This window comes from Carassius gibelio, chromosome A9 (assembly GCF_023724105.1).
Source record: "Carassius gibelio isolate Cgi1373 ecotype wild population from Czech Republic chromosome A9, carGib1.2-hapl.c, whole genome shotgun sequence".
In the NCBI taxonomy this organism is placed as follows: Eukaryota; Metazoa; Chordata; class Actinopteri; order Cypriniformes; family Cyprinidae; genus Carassius; species Carassius gibelio.
In genome coordinates this window covers 16,423,669-16,445,600 of record NC_068379.1, presented here as the reverse complement: position 1 = coordinate 16,445,600, position 21,932 = coordinate 16,423,669, and the positions used below count along the sequence as shown (strand labels likewise).

At 38.1% G+C, this 21,932-nt stretch overlaps 1 protein-coding gene across 22 annotated transcripts in view; it reads right to left on the bottom strand.

Annotated features, from left to right (window-relative positions):
- The window catches only part of LOC128019796 (leucine-rich repeat flightless-interacting protein 2), a 40,825-nt gene that overhangs the window by 5,837 nt on the left and 13,056 nt on the right, over positions 1 to 21,932 (bottom strand). For 2 of the 22 annotated variants that reach the window (XM_052606041.1, XM_052606019.1), the window contains exons 3-21: positions 20,454 to 20,471; positions 14,207 to 14,263; positions 10,787 to 10,831; positions 10,547 to 10,597; positions 10,340 to 10,372; positions 6,947 to 7,015; positions 6,821 to 6,862; positions 6,568 to 6,627; positions 4,760 to 4,816; positions 3,898 to 3,975; positions 3,408 to 3,530; positions 2,880 to 2,915; positions 2,662 to 2,787; positions 2,161 to 2,232; positions 1,594 to 1,764; positions 1,279 to 1,371; positions 1,057 to 1,149; positions 778 to 870; positions 370 to 493 (exon numbers count right to left, since the gene is read on the bottom strand). In XM_052606041.1, the coding sequence (XP_052462001.1) occupies positions 370 to 493; positions 778 to 870; positions 1,057 to 1,149; positions 1,279 to 1,371; positions 1,594 to 1,764; positions 2,161 to 2,232; positions 2,662 to 2,787; positions 2,880 to 2,915; positions 3,408 to 3,530; positions 3,898 to 3,975; positions 4,760 to 4,816; positions 6,568 to 6,627; positions 6,821 to 6,862; positions 6,947 to 7,015; positions 10,340 to 10,372; positions 10,547 to 10,597; positions 10,787 to 10,831; positions 14,207 to 14,263; positions 20,454 to 20,471 (1,441 nt within the window). Of the gene's footprint in view, positions 1 to 369; positions 494 to 777; positions 950 to 1,056; positions 1,150 to 1,278; positions 1,372 to 1,593; positions 1,765 to 2,160; positions 2,233 to 2,661; positions 2,788 to 2,879; positions 2,916 to 3,407; positions 3,531 to 3,897; positions 3,976 to 4,759; positions 4,817 to 6,567; positions 6,628 to 6,820; positions 6,863 to 6,946; positions 7,016 to 10,339; positions 10,373 to 10,546; positions 10,598 to 10,786; positions 10,832 to 14,206; positions 14,264 to 20,453; positions 20,472 to 21,932 lie in introns of those variants that run through there. The other 20 variants (XM_052606042.1, XM_052606026.1, XM_052606021.1 and 17 more) reach the window with 19 other exon arrangements.

Below are 21,932 nucleotides of genomic sequence, written 5' to 3'. Positions count from 1 at the left end.
AGAAAACCCCACAATAAAGTCAAGAACTAAACAAACTACTCCGCAGATTCTTCTCTTGATTTTGATTTTAAATATTTCTCAGCAATTTAACAAACATTTTTCCAGCATAGTACTGGTATATGGACTCAAGAAAGAGACATGACTCTGTAGTATAACTTTCATCCTAGCTGTATGTGCAAAACGGTTACAGGGAAGCAGAAAGTGTGATAGATGTTAATTTGATGGTGCATTAGTACCACACACACAGAAATAGTTTGATAGTTTGATTAGACTTGGCTCAAGCTGTACAAGATGAAAATGCAAAGTGACAAAGATAAAAAAAAATGGTTTCAAAGCGTGCAATGAATGAAGTTAAGAAAAGCAGCTTACCTAGTACACTGCTCCCCTCTCGGATTTCAGCTGATGCTTTTTGAGTATTCTGATCAGCCTTTCCAACTTCTTCACCGGTTTCTCCATTGGTGGCTAAGTCGGGTCCAAGGACAATGCCATGTTTCTGGATAGGACACAAATTTAAACTTAGTATAAAAAGAGATTCGCGTTAATTTTAGATGCACTGAGCCTTGAGTTATTTTTTAAAAACATATTTGTGGATGCAAAAATCTTATGATTATGATTCTGCTTACTCCGTTAAAAGTTGAATGTTCGCTGAATCTCGATTTATATTTTAATTCTAGACCTCAACATCTTTAGATTACTAAAAATGATTACAAAGCTGTTTTGTTAGGAAATGTTCATGAGAAAAGAATCAGCCCTGGTATTCAACACACATATCAATACCTTCAAAATATCTTTGAGCTGAACAACCTCATCTCTAAGCTCATCCCGCTCATTTCGAATGGCATCAGAAAATTCCTTCTGCCTCTCTAATGCCTGAACAGCACCAGAAGGAATTTGGCAAATATGCAGCAAAGAGGAGAAAAAGAAGGTGAAAGGAGTGATAACATCAGTGCTGCAGACAACAAGAACAACAGGAAACAGATGTAGAATTGAGCTAATCTACAGTGAAAGTAATGACAAATACAAGTTTTACAGGAGTTGGATACTGAGGGATCATACCCCAATTTTTTTATTCTTCCACTCAATAGTTTCCTGGAGGTCAGAAATCTCCCTAACATAGCCATCTTGCTTGAGCCGTAATTGACGGATCTCCTAGAGAGAGGTTTTTGCATGGAAGAAGACCAAAGATGAAGGAAGGAGAGAAGCTGTTAAAGCAGATGGGCAGATAAGCCAAGCATTTGAAAAAGACAAAGGTTTGAGCACAGAGACAGAAATACTCACAGTGAGCAGTTCTTCACTCTGTTTCAGCGTCTCCTTCAATTCACTGAACTGAAACTGCAGTATGCTATGAGAATGCTTCTCTCGTTCAAGGTCCTAAAACAAAAAACTGCCTTAATTTTTTTTCACTCTTTTCATGTAATATTTAAGAGTTTCATAGCTGAGATTAAAGTACAAAAATGGCATATGTACATCATTATTAAAGAATGAAAACACCAATTAAAAGCTCTTACTAATATTAAATGGAATCTATTATTTGTGTTTCGACAATGTATTTACTACTGTAAATTATTATAATGCACGCCTGACTGTACAGACCTTACACTTTTCCTCAAGCTCACGCCGTGTTTCATAGAGCATTTCCTCCAGTTCCATTAAAGAGTCTTTCAAGGTGTCCACTTCATACATCATATTGGTCTTCTCGTTGTCCAGCTGTGCATTAGATACCATGGCCTTACGGTACTTTTCCTCCATTTCCGAAAAGGAATCCTTCAAAAAGTTGGACACCACATTAAAAACAAGCAAACACTCATAAACACATCTGAACATGCATTACAACACCTCAACCCCTACATCAGTTCTAATCAATTATCCCTTTTCATTATCAAATTAAAGCATGGAAAGGGATGTGTATGATATGCTTTGGAGAATAAGATAAAGTCAAAGATGGAAGCAAGGCAGAGAAAATGAGGCTATAGACTTCAATGGCATAGACGACGTATAAACATGCAAGATGAGAGACAGACAAGAACCAGAGACTACTATCATATCATCTCATCTTGTTAAAAAGCACAAATTTTGTTGTGCCAGCACTGTCATATATTACTCAAAGAAAGCAGGTTCTAGCTTGGCTTTTGACTGGCACTGCCTTCACCAGCCATGTACCTTGAGCTCTTTGAGGTTCTGCATGTGCTTCGCCTCCACATCTTGAATCTGATCCTTAAGCTCATGGATCTCCTGATTGAAAAGCATGAAGAGTGAGGATGAGAAGGAAGGATAAAGGATGCAGTGGAGGAAGAGCAATGAAAGGGTAAAGAACGCCAGACTGATTTTCAACACACAAACATTTTAGTTATCTTGTTCAGGTGTGTTTAATTTGAAGCTGAGACTCGGAAGGCAAATCACTAGAAACAGGCCTGAGCAACATAGACAAAGAAAATGATAGTGTGCTGAGCTGCTGTCCGTGAAAGTTGTTTCTGTGCAACAGTGCTGAAAATGAGCAATGAATTCTTATCAGAGTAAATTATAAATAAACATATTTATAAAAAAACAATGCTATGTTAACTGGGTTTCAAGTTAATAGCACTTTAAACAGCAAAAGCATACCATGAATCATGTGGTTACATAAACCTGCTGCTTAAATTTAAACAGGCACTAGACAGACACCTTGATTTCCTTTATGGATGCTTCAGTGTCAGCAGAGACGGATGTGTCTCCGCTTCCTCTCCGTGAGGATGTCCCACCCAGAGAAGTAAGAGTGGCTCCAGAAATAGTCGATGCTCGTGAAGAACCCTAAAAATACAGCAAGTCATATGTTATATCGCTTGTTTATTGTGAGAATAGGTTTAAATGTTTAAAAAGCTACACAAAAAAGGGTTACAAACCTTTTCCAAGTAGTCTCGGTCTAACCCGTCATCAGCCTGTAAATAAACAAGATGATACACAGTAAACAGATTTTGTAGTCTCTTATTCATTCATTTGGATTCATGCGGTCGACACACACACGAAAAAGTTAGTAAAATATATTTTTCCATTAGAGGAAGAAAATCAGTTAAAGTCAAGTTGCAAAGATTTAAAACACAATGACTGCATTTGATCAAAACGACTGATAAATCAAAATGCAAGCAGCAAACAGTTCTGTAATAATTCTCAAGGTGTTTGAGAACATGTCTTTTATAATGAACCTGAATAATAATGTAATATTAACAATTGGAAATATTGGTCAAGTATCAGACTTCTGCACATAAAATCAGTTCACTGGATCAGTTGACCACTGTCCATCTCACATGCAGTCCATCACCTCAATTCAACATGCCAGTACACACACAGAAACACACACACACACACACACAATTTAAACCAGGGCATCAGCCACCACAAATCACATGAACCCGAAGATTTCACTCTCGTACCATAGAAAGCCTCCCATTAACATTTGGCAGGTCAGGGATGAGCACACGGTCAAGGTCTCTAGAGAGGCCACTGATACTAGCTGTGCTGCGCATGAAGCTAGCCACTGAGCTGCTGCAGTCCTCCTGGAAACCACCAGATGGTAGCTATTGACATCCATGCAACAGGTATTTCAGCTATTTGTGAAGTCAACTGTCCAAGTTTAACAACTGGCTTTTTGCATGCACCCAAAGAAAGAATGTACACAAACACACACATTATCTCAGATGTCCTTTCTTACACTGTTAAAGTAATTTAATCCTACTTAATAGGTAACCATCTAGTTATTAAACAGTTTAACAGACTAAAAGCGTATCCATCCACTGACTCAGTGAGACACAGTAGGCACTGGATGCATGTAGCTGTAACTCTGTCACTGAGAAAATAGATTATGTAATATAATAGTGATGGTCCATGGTCATCTTGGGCATCAGTGACCGTGAAGTTGCTCACCACTGGGCTGCCACACGCAGAATTTGCTCTGGACGAAGTCCTAGAGCTTGAGCCCAGGAAACCACTATATTCAGAGGACTGGAGGAACACACACACACACACACACACACTATGAGAATGTGAAGAATCAGAGAGATAATGCACATGTATATACACAAATTGGATTGAAGATTGTCAGACATTTCAGGCCTGATACAGTAGCCACACATATACAATATAAAAAATAAAAAAGGGGGAAGAAAAGTACAAATCTACGTGCAGTACAAATTCACAAGCTGGTAGAAAACTCACCACTGTGAAAACATAACATGTTAATGTTTACAGCTCCTTTGTTAGAGAACAAACTAGATGGGTAGTCGACATTAATTTTAACTTATGACCTCAAGTGTGACACGCTATACTGCAACTAAAACCATTTTAAACTCTATTTCTTTTTTCACTGTTTTAAGATAAGTATGCATTTATTAATTTGAGAGACTACATGGAAGATTTTAATTATTAATTAAAATGAGAAATACTAAATTACTAAATTAAATTAACAAAGAAAATTAAAATAGAAAACCCTACAATTACTTTTAGCAAAGCACATTTCAAGTCTTTAAAAAAGCATTTCTCTGACCTGCATAAGCAACCCTTTTTAGCCTCTAAATCACACACAACAACCAAAAACATATAAAAGTGATATTTTGAGAAGGATCTGAGAGACATAACATCATAAGGGTTTAGAGGAACCCTGAATTTAATCTTGATGAGTCAACATTACAAATTATGTTTAAAAAAAACTGGTTAGGGAACTGAATCCACAGGTTAACAAGGGTGTAGACTATAATTTACATGCACAGTTTAGCTCTATCTTTCTTACAGCACGAGCACTGGAGCGTCGAGAGCCACTGTAGAGACTGTCCTCATAAACAGAGCCCTGATGATGGACGGATATAAACACACAGAAGAGAAACAACTTTTAGATCACCTACTCATGCCTTGAGGTCTTACCCATAAGCGCTATGGGAAAGTGAGCACGCAAACTCTCTCAACAGTCTCAGTTCTCCTTTTGTGCACATTGCATCAATACAGCTGTCTTTCATCACATTCAGATGATTCGGTGTCATCTGCTTCCTGTCATTTTGGTGAGGAAAAGGTCTATAACTAGTCTGTAGTTTTTTCAATATTTTAATTATCCAAATTTAACATACTAGTATTACTATTCGTTAGATAAATCACCTTTTAAAATGTCAATTGACTCAGATAATAATGTAAAAGTTAAAGCAAGATAACAAGAGCACATAAAATAAAATAAAAATAGGTGTATAAATAGGCATATACATACATATATAAAACTACAGTTTTTTTGGAAAGTCTGGTTGTACTTCTAAAATACAGAGTGTCTGTTTAAACTAAGTAATATGAGGAGTAGCACAAACCCTGTTCTTCATGCTGTGCAGCAAAAACAACTAAACAGGCAGGAGAGATGAACATTTCTAATGAAAATCAGACTGAAAAAGGGAAGAATAACTGCAAAATAAAGTGGACATGACAGAAAAAATTGATAGGTACAAGAAAAGAGAAAGAGAGGATTTAAGCAGTGGATAGATACTCATGGGATGAAAGGAGAGGATGAAGACGACAGACCTGGTAGCCACTGGCTTGACATTTAGAGGAACAATTACTGCTGCTGTACAGCTCAGATGAATAGCAGGCCTTCTAAAATGATGGGAAATAATGTAGATGATTTAATGATGAACTGATGAAGACAGAAATGTGAGAGATGCACAGAGTGACAAGGGGAGAGATGTTGAGAAAGCGTTGAAGAAGACCATCTAACAGTTTTACAACACTAAAACGAGCAATGCAAGGGGATCATACCAGCTAAAATCGCAAATTATACTAAACGGGCTTTTCACACATGAAAATGTTCACCCAGGGTACTTTTTTATTTTTGCAATAATTATCTTATTTCATGCTGCACATCGTTTATACATTACCCAGGGTTGAGACTTGATATTTTACATAACTTTTGGTAGTGTAATTTGGCAATCAAAAGATTTTAACACTACCTAGGGCAAAACTTTTAGTGTGAAAAGCCTTGCAAAATTGACATGCATAAAGCGGTTCCATAGAAACACATCTACTAATTAGTCATGTTACATCTACGATTTTACAGGTAACTATCTAAATCCTAAACTCTTGAGAATTTGATCTGGTCTAGCTGGTCTGCCAGACTGGCCAAGCTGGTATTAACCTGGCTGGCATGCTGGCTTCTCAGCTGAAGTGTACAAAACCCCATTAATACCAGCAAACCAGATCAGCCTGAACAGTTAGAATACCAGCCAATCAGCTAACAATGGGTTTTTGTAGTGGTCGATGAATAGGTATAAAAGAAAGCAAGAAATATAATGCTTTAAAAATTTGAATATGAAAATTAATTCATATAATAATTAGAACCATCAAAAACAAACACATTTATACTATAGATAACTTCTTGAATCTGTAATATCAATAAATAAATAAATATTAAATAAAAGTCCTGATGATGTCAAAATAAAAGCCTATATAGGCCGACCACTAGGGTATTTTGTAACAAATCCATCATGCTTTCTAAAAGACAGTGGCAATGATCCACTCATGTTAGATATATTTTCATGTTAATCACACAGAGAGATTGAGACCCACCGACTGCCGATCAATTCTAGAAGAGCGAGACATTTTGCTCTCATCACTGAGTCTGGAGCTCTGCGCACAAATACACAGAGTTTACAATCTTCACATTCATCTCTACCACGTCACACCACAGTTAGTCTCACTACTGCATCATGATCCTCACAAATCCATCTAAATTATCAGCCTACTGGATGTCATTATAGGTGAACCAACACACTAATTAATACTCAAACACTATCATCACACAGTTATTTGGGCCACTAACCCGACTAGACAATATGCTGAGATCATCATCATAGCCATTGCTCTGTGGGACAGACAACAAGTTGTGATTGATATTAGGTCTTGTTACACAACACAGATGTGATGTGCATAAGTACTGTGAACGTACAGTTTTGGAAGAATGTTTCTTCTTTTTCTTGGACTTCTTTTGTGACTGATTGGATGAAGCCTGGGGAAGCTGGACAGGATGGTGGGAAATGGAAGCAGGATTAAAACCGCAGAATTAACTACTCAATACTTAATGTTTGTGAACATGCATGTGAATATTCAGACACTCAAAAATGTTATAGTCAGATGTGGTCATACCTGGTAAAATCCAGAGTACAGACCAACACCCCCTTCATTTGTAATGTTGATGAAACTATTCAAAACATCACAAATGTGACAGTGACATGACATCAGTGTTAATTTCGTTGACTAAATATTTTCGTCATTATTTTCGTCACGAATATATTTTTGCCGACGAAAACGAAACGAAAACTAAAATAGAAGGCACTGATGGAGACTAAAACTATGACTAAATTGATTGACATTATCGTCAACGAATAAAGGACGAGACGAAAATAGACTGTGACGAAAATCAAATCAGCAGACGGGAGAGATGCGAGGAATGAGCAAAAGAACCGGCAAAACAGAACAGACTGCATGAGAGAAGAGAACCAATCAGAGCCTGACTTATTGAGACGTGAAGCGAAGGTTTTCAGTTTTTATGAGCTCCCGGGAAGTCGGCATTTAAGCAACAGCCTCTGGTGGAACGGCAACGCCATTCTGGCGTTGTATTGCGCCTGCGCGAATTTAACTGCTACTTTGTGACGTTCTAATTTAACGGTCTACTACGGGAGAACAGCTGATTTGCCAGAGTCGCTACAACGTGAGAGGTTAGGAAAATAAATGTTATGTTTTTAGACTTATTTACATCATACAATATTAAAACCTCCTCTTCTGACAAAAGATTGTCATTTAACGCCAAAAGCAATCCTTCTCTTGCTTTTTTAAATTATATATTTTTTTGGATCTCAATAAATGAATTAATGCTGCGTTGCGCTGTTCTGTTTTACCGTTGCTTAGTGACTTTTACGTTCTTGGCTACAGCGATGTGACGGCAAACTTCCGGTCGCTGTAGCCGTTCCATTCGCAGCTGTTGCTTAAAGTCCCTACTGTCTAAAAGAGCCTTTCTTTTACTGTCTATGAAAAGAGCGACAAAATGTCCACAGCTCACTTCACGTATGACGACGAACAAAACAAAACAAAGCGTAAAGCACGCAGAGCGCTCATTCGTGGCAAGAACACAACCAATTTGAAAAGACATTTACAGACGAGCCACCCGGACATTTTCTCAAATGTAATTTTACAACGATGTTCTTTTGTTTATTGAGCTAAGCAAAATTGGAATAGTGCAGTGCGTAGATGTTGTAGCATTAAATATTACGAACTGAAAAGTACTGTAAAATAGCCCCTTCTTCAAATTAGATGCGAGCACAATAATACGTAATATCATGATAAATACATTTGATTAATACTAATGTTTAGTATATTTTATAATGTTCTACTTGTTGACAATATCACAAATATTTCTATATTAGTCATGTGAAACATGAATGTTCACATCCTATCATTATACATACAAATCTAGCAATATTGTAGTATTTAAAACATACAATATTGCTAGACAAATGAATACCTTATAAAATCTTGTTACTTTTTTTATCCACCTAGCTGCCAACTTATTAAATATTTACTTTAAATGTATGCACTTATTGTTCAGCTCAGCTGTAAGCTTTAAGGTCCTGGACCTAACGTTATTTTTCTTTTATTAATGGTCAATTGGCAGCTAGTTATTGTTTACATTATCATGACAGTGTTTGTTGCTGCATAAAAGCTTTTGAATCGAAATAAAGACACAGTTGTGTTGAAATAAAGTTGAATTTGTGTTTTATATATTTTGGTTAAGTTTGTTTCCTATACCAGCTGTAAAAAATTGTCTAGTAAATCTGTTATTGATTTTAGTCTTATTTTAGTCGACTAAAATACCAAGCAATTTTAGTCGACTAAAATACCAAGCAATTTTAGTCGACTAAAATAAGACTAAAATTAAAACAAATCAGATGACTAAAACTTGACTAAAACTAAAAAGAATTATAGTCAAAAGACTAAGACTAAAACTAAATTAGAATTTCGTGTCAAAATTAACACTGCATGACATACAGCCAAGTATGGTGACCCATACTCAGAATTTGTGCTGTGCATTTTACCCATCCAAAGTGCACACACACAGCAGTGAACACACACACACTGTGAACACACACCCGGAGCAGTGGGCAGCCATTTATGTTGCGGAGCCCGGGGAGCAGTTGGGGGTTTGGTGTCTTGCTCAAGGGCACCTAAGTCATGGTATTGCTGGCCCGAGACTCAAACCCACAATCTTAGGGTTAGGAGTCAAACTCTCTAACCACTAAGTCATGCCTTCCCCAAATGTGGCATCAGGTATTAGCTTATTTAACTGAAACACACCACAGTGCAAAAACAAAAATGTCCTGGGAACTCATTTATGTTCTTTAACAGGAACCTGATGGGTGATGGGTCGTTCTTGAAGGATTTGTTCATTTTGAACAAATCATTAATGTGAATAGAGAAGAACAAGTCGACTCGTTCAGTCGGGCAAGCACAAAATTCTATAGGTTCTGTACTGGAATTAGTGTAGAAGTTCACCTGTTTCAGTCAATGCAGTCTGAGCCAGAAAGAGAATTGATTAGTTCATCTATCGAGTCTTTGGGTTTTTCTGAGTCGTTCATTCATCACGTGACAGACCCATAAGCTTTAACCTAAGTCTGAGTCAGAAAGAAATTTAATAATAAGAATAATAATAAGAAAAATAACCAACTATTTATTACATTTGTGACAACATTCAGTGTACGGAAAATAACCATCATGACAGAAATTCAAACATTTATAAATTGTAAATAGTAAAATAATTATAATAATGATGATGATGATGATGATAATAATAACAACTATGCACCTGTTTGTAAGGAAGCTTGTAAATGAATTTCTCTATCCAATGCTGTCACATCACGTGACAAAAGAACAAACGATAGGTTAAAGCCTTTTATACAGTCTATGGTTAAAGCTTATGGGGCTGTTACGTGATGAAGGAATGAGTCAAACCCGAAGACTTTTCAAATAAGAGATGAGGTGAGCTAATCAAAGACTGAAGACCCAGGTAAACAATTAATTAATCTTTTCTGTTTCTTATAGCATTATAGTTTTTTATTGTTTGTAGTGTGATCAACATTTGCTTAACTACTTGTTAGGGAAGCAACACGTAGCAATAATATTTTGATAAAAATTAACAAAATGATTTGAAAAAAGATTCATTAATTTTGCTGAAGGAGACTCAAAGGTCCGAGTCAATAAAATTATCTGAACTTCCCATCACTAAAACCTAATAGTAATGACATAACATTTGTGCCTGAAGAAACATTTCCCACCCGGCGATTCTTACCCCACTGTAAGCACCTGCCGCATCCAAATCCAACTGCCCAGACAAACAAAACCACTATCAGCATGATGATCATTTTGGACTGTTTTATAACCTTAGACAACTCATAGCAAGCACACACTCGTATACACCTACTGTACACCAAACACTATGAACGACAACTCAGGAGGTTTGAAAGGAACTACTGTACAGAGTTACACCGATACTGACCTGTATGTTGCTCCTGGTCCCCACTGACATCTGTTCTTCATCATCTGACCCCTTGATGGATAAGAAAAAAAATGCAAATTAGATGGACTCCACAGTCCACTCCAAATCTGACTTGAAGTATTTGCATTTGGATTTTGCATCTCTAAAAAAAAAAAAAAAAACTTGTTGTGAAAAGTTTTGGTAGAGCAGTATTTACTGAAGGTTTAGGAGGACAGACAGTTAAAAGAAAGAGATACAAACCAAAGCATGTCTCCGTGAGACACGTGTATATCGCTCACTGTCTTCCTGAGGAGAGGAGAGATGAGATGGAGAGCAAAGGAGGAGGAGAGGAGGGATGAGAAGGAGAGGAGAGATGAGGAGGAGAGCAGAGGAGGAGGAGAGGAGAGGAGGGATGAGATGGAGAATGAGAGGAGAGATGAGAAGGAGAGCAGAGGAGAGGAGAGGAGGGATGAGAAGGAGAGCAGAGGAGGAGGAGAGGAGAGGAGGGATGAGATGGAGAAGGAGAGGAGAGATGAGAAGGAGAGCAGAGGAGGAGGAGAGGAGAGGAGGGATGAGATGGAGAAGGAGAGGAGAGATGAGAAGGAGAGCAGAGGAAGAGGAGAGGAGGGATGAGATGGAGAAGGAGAGGAGAGATGAGAAGGAGAGCAGAGGAGGAGGAGAGGAGAGGAGGGATGAGATGGAGAAGGAGAGGAGAGATGAGAAGGAGAGCAGAGGAGGAGGAGAGGAGGGATGCGAAGGTGAAGGTGCAGGAGAGCAGAGGAGGAGGAGGAGGAGAGAGGAGGGATGAGAAGAAAGAGAATGAGAGGAGAGCAGAGAAGGAGAGGGAGTAGAAGAGAAGAAGGAGCGGTCAAGAAGAGGAGGAAACAAGAGGAGAAGGAGAGGAGAAGAGAAGAGAAGGAGAACGAGAAGGAGGAGGAGAGGGAGGAAGAGGAAGAGAGGAGAGGGAGTAGAAGAGAAGAAGGAGAGGTGAAGAAAAGGAGGAAACGAGGAGAAGGAGAAGAGAAGAGAAGGAGAAGGAGAAGGAGGAAGAGAGGAGAGGGAGAAGAAGAGAAGAAGGAGAGGTGAAGAAAAGAAGGAGATGAGAGGGAGAATAAGAAAAGAAGAAGGAGAAGGAGAGCAGAGGAGGAGGAGAGGAGAGGAGGGATGAGAAGGAGAATGAGAGGAGAGCAGAGGAGGAGGAGAGAAAGAGAGGGAGAAGAAGGAGCAGTGAAGTAGAGGAGGAGACAATAGGAAGAGGAGAAGAGAAGAAAGAGAAGGAGAAGGAGGAGACGAGAGGAGAGGAGAAGAGAGGAGAGAAGAAGAAGAAAAGAAGGAGAGGTGAAGTAGAAGAGGAGGAGACGAGAGGAGAGGGAAAGAGAAGGGAAGGAGAAGGAGATGAGAGGAGAGGAGGAGAGGAGAGTGAGAAGAAGAAAAGAAGGAGAGGTGAAGAAGAGGAGGAGAGGGAAAGGGAGAAGGGAAGGAGAGGAGAGCAGAGGAGTGAAGAGAAGAGAAGAGAAGAGAAGAGAAGGAGAGGGAGAAGAAAAGAAGGAGAGGTGAAGAAGAGGAGGAGAGGGAAAGGGAGAAGGGAAGGAGAAGGAGAGGAGAGGAGAGGAGAGCAGAGGAGAGAAGAGAAGAGAAGGAGAGGGAGAAGAAAAGAAGGAGAGGTGAAGAAGAGGAGGAGAGGGAAAGGGAGAAGGGAAGGAGAGGAGAGCAGAGGAGTGAAGAGAAGAGAAGAGAAGAGAAGAGAAGGAGAGGGAGAAGAAAAGAAGGAGAGGTGAAGTAGAAGAGGAGGAGACGAGAGGAGAGGGAAAGAAAAGGGAAGGAGAAGGAGAGGAGAGGAGAGGAGAGGAGGAGAGTGAGAAGAAGAAAAGAAGGAGAGGTGAAGAAGAGGAGGAGAGGGAAAGGGAGAAGGGAAGGAGAGGAGAGCAGAGGAGTGAAGAGAAGAGAAGAGAAGAGAAGGAGAGGGAGAAGAAAAGAAGGAGAGGTGAAGTAGAAGAGGAGGAGACGAGAGGAGAGGGAAAGAGAAGGGAAGGAGAAGGAGAGGAGAGGAGAGGAGGAGAGTGAGAAGAAGAAAAGAAGGAGAGGTGAAGAAGAGGAGGAGAGGGAAAGGGAGAAGGAGAGGAGAGGAGAGCAGAGGAGAGAAGAGAAGAGAAGGAGAGGGAGAAGAAAAGAAGGAGAGGTGAAGAAGAGGAGGAGAGGGAAAGGGAGAAGGGAAGGAGAGGAGAGCAGAGGAGTGAAGAGAAGAGAAGAGAAGAGAAGAGAAGGAGAGGGAGAAGAAAAGAAGGAGAGGTGAAGTAGAAGAGGAGGAGACGAGAGGAGAGGGAAAGAGAAGGGAAGGAGAAGGAGAGGAGAGGAGAGGAGAGGAGGAGAGTGAGAAGAAGAAAAGAAGGAGAGGTGAAGAAGAGGAGGAGAGGGAAAGGGAGAAGGGAAGGAGAGGAGAGCAGAGGAGTGAAGAGAAGAGAAGGAGAGGGAGAAGAAAAGAAGGAGAGGTGAAGTAGAGGAGGAGACAAGAGGAGGAGGAGAGGAGAAGTAGATGAGGAGACAAGAGGAGGAGGAGAGGAGAGAAGAGGAGAAGAAAAAGAAGGAGGAGGATGAGAGGAGAGGGAAAGGGAGAAGGGAAGGAGAGGAGACAAGAGGGAGAATGGAAGAAGGAGAAGGAGAGGAGAGGAGAGGTGAAGTAGAGGAGGAGATGAGAGGAGAGGGAAAGGGAGAAGGGAAGGAGAGGAGATGAGAGGAGTGGAGAGGGAGAATGGAAGAAGGAGAAGGAGAAGGAGAGGAATAAGCAAGTTGTCAACAAAAGACAGATGCACAACACTCAGCAAGAAAGCTTGAGCAGTGGCAGTGTATCCAAAGACAGCATGCAAATCAGTAATAACTGATGCAAGAACAATTATTTTAAAAACAGACAAACCGAAAACTGAAGACAAAAAAACAATGCACTTTTTTCATATTTTGTAAAATAATGTGAAAAGCATTATTCTGGGGTCAATAAGATTATATTTTTAATTTTATTCAGCAAGCATGCATTAAACTGATCCAGACTGACAGTAAAGATATTTATAATGTTACAAAATATTTCCTTTTAAAATCTAGATTTTGAGCTTTGTTCTTCAAAAAAAATGTTTTTACAAAATATAAAAATATACAAAAATATAGTTTTAAACATTACTCATAAGAAATGTTTCCTGAGCACTTAATCAGTACATTACAATGCTTCCAGAAGGATCATGTAACACTGAAAACTGGAGTAATGGCTGCTATAATTAAATATTTGCTATGGCGATTTTTTTTAAATAATAATAATAAAAAAATAATAATTATAACATTCCACAATATTACAGTTTTTACCGTATTTTTTATGAATAAATGCAGCCTTAGCATAATAAAAATTCTTTCAAAATCATTTAAAACAATCTTATTGACCCCAAACTTTTGAATGTTAGGGTATATTAAAATATTTACAATGCCAGGAAACAGATGAACAATGGCTTATTTCATTTATTGACAACTTGTGAAAATGTAAATCAGCTATGCAGAGTTATTAACCTAGTGTTGAGACATGCAACCCTGATATCCAACATTAAAATCTCCTGTATCGCAATGAATCCCTATCATGTCAAAAACCACATGCGATAAAACCAGAGGCCTAGAAAAAGCACAAAATCTCAACAGTGAATGTACCATCCACTGCTCAATGTCCCCCCATTTTTTGTCCAGGTTATCCAGTCCATAGTATTTCTGTAAAGAGAAATGCAGCAGAACCCAGGAAAAAGAGAAAATAAGGGAAGTTCAGGTAACAAGAATAATATAAAGATAACTGCAGAATGGTTATAGACTAAGAAAATTTGATATTAAAAGGATAAATTAATATAGATCAGAGAATTTGAAAAAGAACAGAAGACAGAAAAATTCACAGAGAACAGAAACAGCTAAATAAGCAACAACTAAAGGAAATTCAAATTAAAATGTGCCCGAGGAAATGGTACCACTGGAGTGCTAACCTTTAGGGCAGGGGTGTCAAACTCAATTCTTGGAGTTTTGTTCCAACCCTGCTTGAACACACATACCATGTATTTTTTTTTTTTTTTTTTTTTTTATTGTCAGTTCAATGATCAGAAGTACACAGATACAGTGTCAGACATACAAAATAAGAACAAAGCAAAATACAATGGAAAGGAAGAAGAAAAAAAAAAAAAAAAAAGGTCAAATGATAAAATACATTACAAGTACAGGGAATCACAAATTAGAGAGTCAAGGAAGGTTCTTTATATAATGCCAAAGAGGTGACCATATCCGCCAAAAGTCATCAGATTTTCGGTGCACGTCATATGTAAGTTTCTCAAGCGGGAGTAATATAGATATTTTAGACATCCACATTTTGAAAGAAGGAACCTGAGGAGATGACCATAATAGTAGTATGCATTTCTTTGCCAGATACACCAAAATTAAGAACATATGTTTCACATGAGAATCAAACACTGTCTCAACTCCAACAGATAGCATGTACAATTCCAAGGAGAAACAAAACTGTAACCCAAAGAGTTCTTGTAAAAAGTTATGTATTTTGTTCCAAAAAGGGATGATTCTGCTACAGTACCAAAAACAGTGAAGAAATGTTCCCTTATGTTTTTTGCAATTAAAACATAGGCCAGTCGAATTTCTATAGATTTTCTTTAAACGTAATGGTGTGAGATAAATTCTATTGATGAATTTGTAGTTAAGTTCGTGAACTCCCAATGAATTACATTTAAAGTATAAGTTGTTAATTAGGGCGATCCAATCATCATTGTCAATTTCATGACCTAAGTCCTTTTCCCAAACGTTCTTTAAACTATCTAATGAGGAAGTGCATGTATCAGAAAGGGCATCATATATCACTGAGATTATTCCCTTGGAAAAATTGTTTGTCACAATTTGTTCAATGGCAGTAAGTTTGAGTCTTAGTTTACAATTATCTGATAAAGGTTTTATAAAGTGACGCAACTGGAGATATTTGAAAAAGTTTGCTTGTGGTATATTATATTGACATGAAAGTTGTTGGAAAGATTTTAATGTATTCTCTAAAAAAAGGCAAGATATAGTTGAGATCCCTAATTTAGACCAGTCTGAAAGACCTATATTATGTAATGAAATAGGAAAATCTGGATTATAGGCAATAGGGGAAAGCAAAGAAAGGTTGGCTGGAATTTTAAGATATGTTCTGACATCTCTCCATACCAAAAGAGTGTTTAGAATAATAGGGTTTGTTGAAATGTTTTTGATTTTTCTAAAATTTTTAATAAAAGGCAGAAATTTTATTGGAAGGGGGGCACAAACCGTTGCTTCTATATTAACCCACATGGAGTCAGTCCGTTCATTATACCAACTGACCATATGTTTCACTTGTGCTGACCAATAATAAAATTGTAAATTTGGTAAAGCGATGCCTCCCTTCTCTTTTGGTTTTGTCAACTTATTAAAATTAATACGGGGCATTTTATTGTTCCAAATGAATTTAGATAAGTGTTTGTTAATGTCTTTGAAAAAAGGATTAGCTAAGTAACAGGGGAGGGACTGAAATAAATATAAAAACTTTGGAAGAATATTCATTCTAATTACATTTATTCTGCCTAAGAAGGATATAGGGAGAGAATGCCAAGTAATAAGATCTTTTTTAATTCTGCCAACAAGAGGCGTATAGTTTATATTAAATAATTCATCCAATTTTGGTGAAATGAAAATACCTAGGTATTTAAAACCAGATGTTGTTATTTTGAAAGGTGAAAGAGGCAAAAGGTCAGAGATATTAGAAATATTAATAGGGAGCGCCACGGATTTGGTAAGATTAATCTTGTATCCAGATAACATGCTGTAATCTGAAATACATTTTAATAATGCAGGGATTGATTTTTCAGGTTCTGAAGAATACAGCAATACATCGTCTGCATACAGGGATATGCGATGTTCATCATTTCCCACTTTTATTCCAAAAAAGTTTTGGCACTGTCTAACAGATTCAGCAAGAGGTTCAATTATGAGGGCAAAGAGCAGGGGTGAAAGGGGACAACCCTGCCTCGTACCTCTTTGAATATCAAAAGGTTTTGAAATCAAACCATTTGTAGTCACTGTAGCTTGGGGATTAGAGTAAAGTAATTTTATTAATTTGATCAATTTTGAGCCCAAATTGAATTTCTTAAGGGTGGCAAATAGAAATTTCCATTCCACCCTGTCAAACGCTTTTTCTGCGTCCAGGGAAATAATAAGGGCGGGGAGTTTATGTTCTTGAGTTACATTTATCAAATTTAGGAGCCGACGTATGTTATCTGTACCAAAGCGTGCTTTTATGAATCCCGTCTGGTCTGGTTTAATAATATGTGGTAAAACAGTTTCAAGTCTACGAGCAAGAATTTTAGCAAGAATTTTGTAATCTGTATTCAGAAGACTTATTGGCCAATAGGAAGCACACTCCTGGGGATCTTTGTCTTTTTTGGGTATTAAACAAATTGATGCTGTTCTCCATGATTCAGGGGCTACTCCATTATCTAATAAATTTTGAAGGGCAGGCATTAGAATATGAGAAATTTCTGGCCAAAATGACTTATAAAACTCGCAGGGAAAACCGTCCGGACCTGGAGATTTGTTAGAAGGCATGGATTGAATAGCATTAAAGACTTCTTCTGGTGACAAAGGCGAATCTAAAAATATCTTGTCTTCTTCAGAGATGGCTGTAAGTGGAAGTTTATCTAAAAATTCAATGATATCCGATTGTTCAGCAGTGATTTGAGATTTATATAGTTCTTTATAAAAAATTTTAAATAGGTTATTAATCAAATCAAGATTATACGTGACCGAGCCATCTGGAGTTTTTAATGATTTAATTGTTCTCTCATTTAATTTTTTTTTTATCTGATGTGCCAATAATTTATCTGATTTGTTAGCATATTCATAATATTTTTGTTTGGAGAAAAAGAGTAGTTTTTTAATGTGATTTGTGTGATCCAAATTAAGTTCAGCTCTAGCTTGGCATAATTGGGCCCAATTTGTTTGATTAGGGGCTTTACTATGTAAACATTCCAATCTTTTTACTTCTCGTTCTAATTCTTGCCTTTTTTTTGACCAAGCCTTTTTGCGTGCTGAGGAGTATGATATAATATGTCCCCGAATTGTGGCTTTAGCAGCGTCCCAAATAGTTGCTGAAGAGACTGGTGAATTTCTATTATCTGACCAATAATTCTTAAAACCTTCTCGGACTAAGTCACAAAATGCTGAATCATTTAGCATGGAAGAGTTGAATCTCCAGATCCTGGTGGCCCTGCGGTTGTTTATAATCATGTCTAACTGAACTGGGGCATGATCAGACAGAACAATTGAACCAATTTCACTGGAGGATACAGTATGGAGGCAATGAGCTGGGGTAAAGATATAATCTATTCTAGAATAAGAGCAATGAGGATTGGAATAAAATGTATACTCCTTGCTACCCTTATTAAATTCCCTCCAAGCATCAACGATACCGGCCTCGTTACAGAGTTTTTTAAGAACAAGAGAGGATCTAGGATTAGTAAATGTATCAGAAGGGGATTTGTCCATTTTTTGGTCCATGACACAGTTAAAATCTCCGGCACAGACCCCCATACCTTTACAGTATTGACTAAACAGAAGAATTACTTTAGATATAAATTTAGGGGAGTCTTCGTTTGGAGCGTATATATTAATTATGGTAAAAGGTTCCCCATAAACTGTACCAGTAATTAAGATATATCTTCCATCCGGGTCACTAATTTGATCCTCTAAAACAAAAGGAAAGTGTTTATGAATTAAAATAACAGTACCTCTTTTCCTTGTGTTTGCTTTACAAGTTGAGAAAAATAATTGCCCTACCCAATCTCGCTTTAATTTCAAGTGCTCAGAGTCAGACAGGTGTGTCTCTTGAAGCATAGCTATGTTAGCTCTCTGCTTTTTAAGGTGAGTTAGAATTTTTTTCCTTTTGATCACATTGCCTAACCCTTTAACATTCCATGTAATAAGCCTAACCGAATTGTCCATTGTCATCAGTTACAGAAAAATGGAAACGAAAGAGAATTCGATTTAAGACTGAGGCATGTCTGACAAAGTAGCAAAACTGACACAAATATTTTTTGCATTTTAACAACGAAAACATGATATAACGAGAAAAAAAAAAACCCTCCCACCCCCCCTCCCTCAGTCTCGTCCCCAAACGACGAGCCAACCCTAGAGAGAAACTCAGGTTACTGTACCCGATTGGTATTACCCCTAAAGACAAGACAACCCATACCAAATGGTAGTACAGAATTATACCCATAGGGAGGCACACCTTTGTAACCAGCCAGTCCCCCTTTTTGGTCAAGCATCCGAGGTTGATACACTACCGTAGCCACAACAAAATAATCAGTAAAAATTATGCTAATATATTAACTTAAAATAGCCGGCCATATGTCTAACAAAAGTAAAATAAATAAATTGGAAGTAGATTTACCTCTATAAAGTGGTCACAACAGGATAATCCGTAGTGAGGATATTATAATATAAAAATAATTTATGTGTAAGAAAAAGACAACCTAAGATAACCGGCCATGTATTTGAAATTAAATTTACCTCAGAGTTTTCTGTAAAGTTAACAGTGTAAGGCCCTCAAAGTTTTAAGAATAACCACTTGTGATGCATTCATGTCCTTTATGTCCTTTATAGTTACTTATCTTTCAGAGTCTTTAAAAACTCTGTGGCAGCCGCTGGAGTGGAAAAGACGTGCATCTCCGTTTCGTGAAGGCATCTGATTTTTGCAGGGTAAACGAAGCCTCTAAACATGTTACGGCCGGAAAGTATTTTCCTGACATCATCGAACTCTCGGCGTTTCTTCAGCACCTCAGCGGACACGTCCTGGAAGAAGCGCAGTTGACTCCCGTCGTGACTGATGCTGCGTTTTCTCCGCGCTGCCTGCAGGATGAATTCCTTATCCGTGTATCGTAGAAAACGGACCAGGACGCTTCGCGGGGGGCGATTTGCTCCCGGGACCGGGCCGAGAGATCTGTGAGCTCTCTCGATCTCGAAACGTGAATCGGGTGCAAGGTCCAGCCACTCCGGGAGCCTCTTCGAAAGGAACTGTGCCATGGGTTCAGAGCCTTCAGTTTTCTCAGGGAGACCGACGATTCTCAGGTTTTTACGTCTGCTTCGATTCTCCAGGTCATCTACTTTAGCTCTTAATGATGTCAGTTCTTTGTCCAGAGATGCAATTTTACTATCACGAGCCGGCATGCTATCTTCGACATCGGAGATTCTGCGCTCAGCCTCAGTTAAACGCGTTTCGTTCGAGTCCACTCTACCAGACAAATTGGAAATCGTTTCTTGAATTGAAGTAACCGAGGTAGAAATATTGTCCAAACGATTATCGATCGCACTTAGTCTACCTTCGATATTGGCCAAACTGGATCCCAACGAACGGATTTCCATCAGCATAATGTCGGCCTGATCAGACGAGGTCTCCTGCTCCGCCTCAGCGTGCTTTTTCTTTGTATTTCTGGATGAACGGGAATTAAACAGTGGAAACTCCCGTGCTTCTTTACTCTCGGACATTGTTTAATGTTTTTAGGACTAGATACGTCGAATATTGACCAAATGAAACATAGAAAACTTTAAAAAGAAAGGGAACTGGCACGGAGCTAACAAGCTAAGCCGCCATCTTACTCGAGGCCGCTCCCTCCCCCCGTATTTTTTAAATATGCCTGAATGACTCGATTAGTTGGATTAGGTGTTTAATTAGGGTTGAATCTAAATTCTGCAGGACTCTGGCCAGAGTCTGGCCCTCCACCAATTGAGTTTGACACCCCTGCTTTAGAGGTAAATAAGGTACAAAGATCTGAAAGGGTACCGCCCCAGTTACAGTTCTTGTACATGAGTTTGTAGAGTAGATCTCCCGCATCAGATGTCCTACCTTCTGCACCTGATAAATCTACATCACAGGAGGCCAGCAAAACAGGATCAGACGAGCAAAGGAAAGAAAACCACCAGATGGGGAAAGGAAAGGGGGAGGGGGAAGAGAGATTTGATTATTTGACATGAAAGAGAGCTAACCAAGTGGAAGACTGAGAAATCTACGATAATGGAATGAAAAGGAAAAGCTGTTAAAGGTATAGCAATCTGTCAGTTCAGTGTCATGTTACCTACAGTAGCCTTACAAGTAGGCTTATATTTAGAGATAACAACATTTCACACTCTTGACTCAAAGAACACATTAAGGGCAAGTGGATCAACAAGCAGCAAAATTCAGTGGCAACAGATTAAATCTAAATGTCAGTCAGGAATTTAAAAAAAATCGCTCTACTTAATAAAGTTAATGAAAGTATCTGAAATATGTCATGCAATAAATTGTTCAGATATCTGAGAACATACTCGAGAGTTACAGAAGGTCATGTGATCTGGTCTATGGGGTAACAGGTTTATTTCCATTGAAGTTTAAGGTTTCATTTAGTCCACTAATGATCAAACCAATGAATAGCACTGGATTAGTATAGCTAACACAATTGTATACCTGTTCTTGTCCATTACTTTTTCTCAAGTAACTACAAGATCAGCAGATAACCTGACGATTCTTGAAAAAAAAACAGCTACTAACAGCACAGTCTGCTCAACACAGTAAATTTTGATACAAAGCTAAACACTGTAAATACATAAAACATATACAAAAGCAGTCTTCTAGATAGAAAAATACATCTCTTTAACAGTTTGTTGTATATTTAAATTTAATTATTATATAAACAGTGCAATAGTAAGCACTTTCACTATTACTTACTGAAAAACCAACAGAATCTCACCTAACTGGTTTCTAAGAGTTTTTGCTTCAATTTTTGTGAGTGGTATATTAACCAATGAGTGGCTTATTTATCATTTAAAATTCTTGTAACAAAACCTCTTCCTTTGAATTACCTTTAACACCTTATGTATTAAATTAGAGATGTTCCCACAACATCATTTGTGCTTTTTTTTTGCAAAATTCTGCACTCTCACAGAATTAACCAAGAAACTGTTAGGGTATTAAGAAGAAAAGTTACCATGTACTCCAAAAGGCACAAAATAATTTTTTTTTTAATAATCATGGCATGCAAACCTCATCTGGCGCAATATATATAAATACCCTTGGTTGAATTTACACTCAACCTTTTGACTAGCACATAACAGAAGTATGCATTAAGTCGATAGGTCATAGTCAACAAATAAAACCTGAAAAAAACTAAACAAAACAACACACACACTTGATCAGATCACCTGATGCTAGTTAAACCAGTATAGAATATAAAATGCATCAGTAAATCTGTTACTTATTTATTAACACATGAAGTCAGTAATGTCTTATCTCTCTATGCTCATTTAGTAAATTTAAGCTCACCTTCCTCAGCAGAGGGGTCTGGGGTCT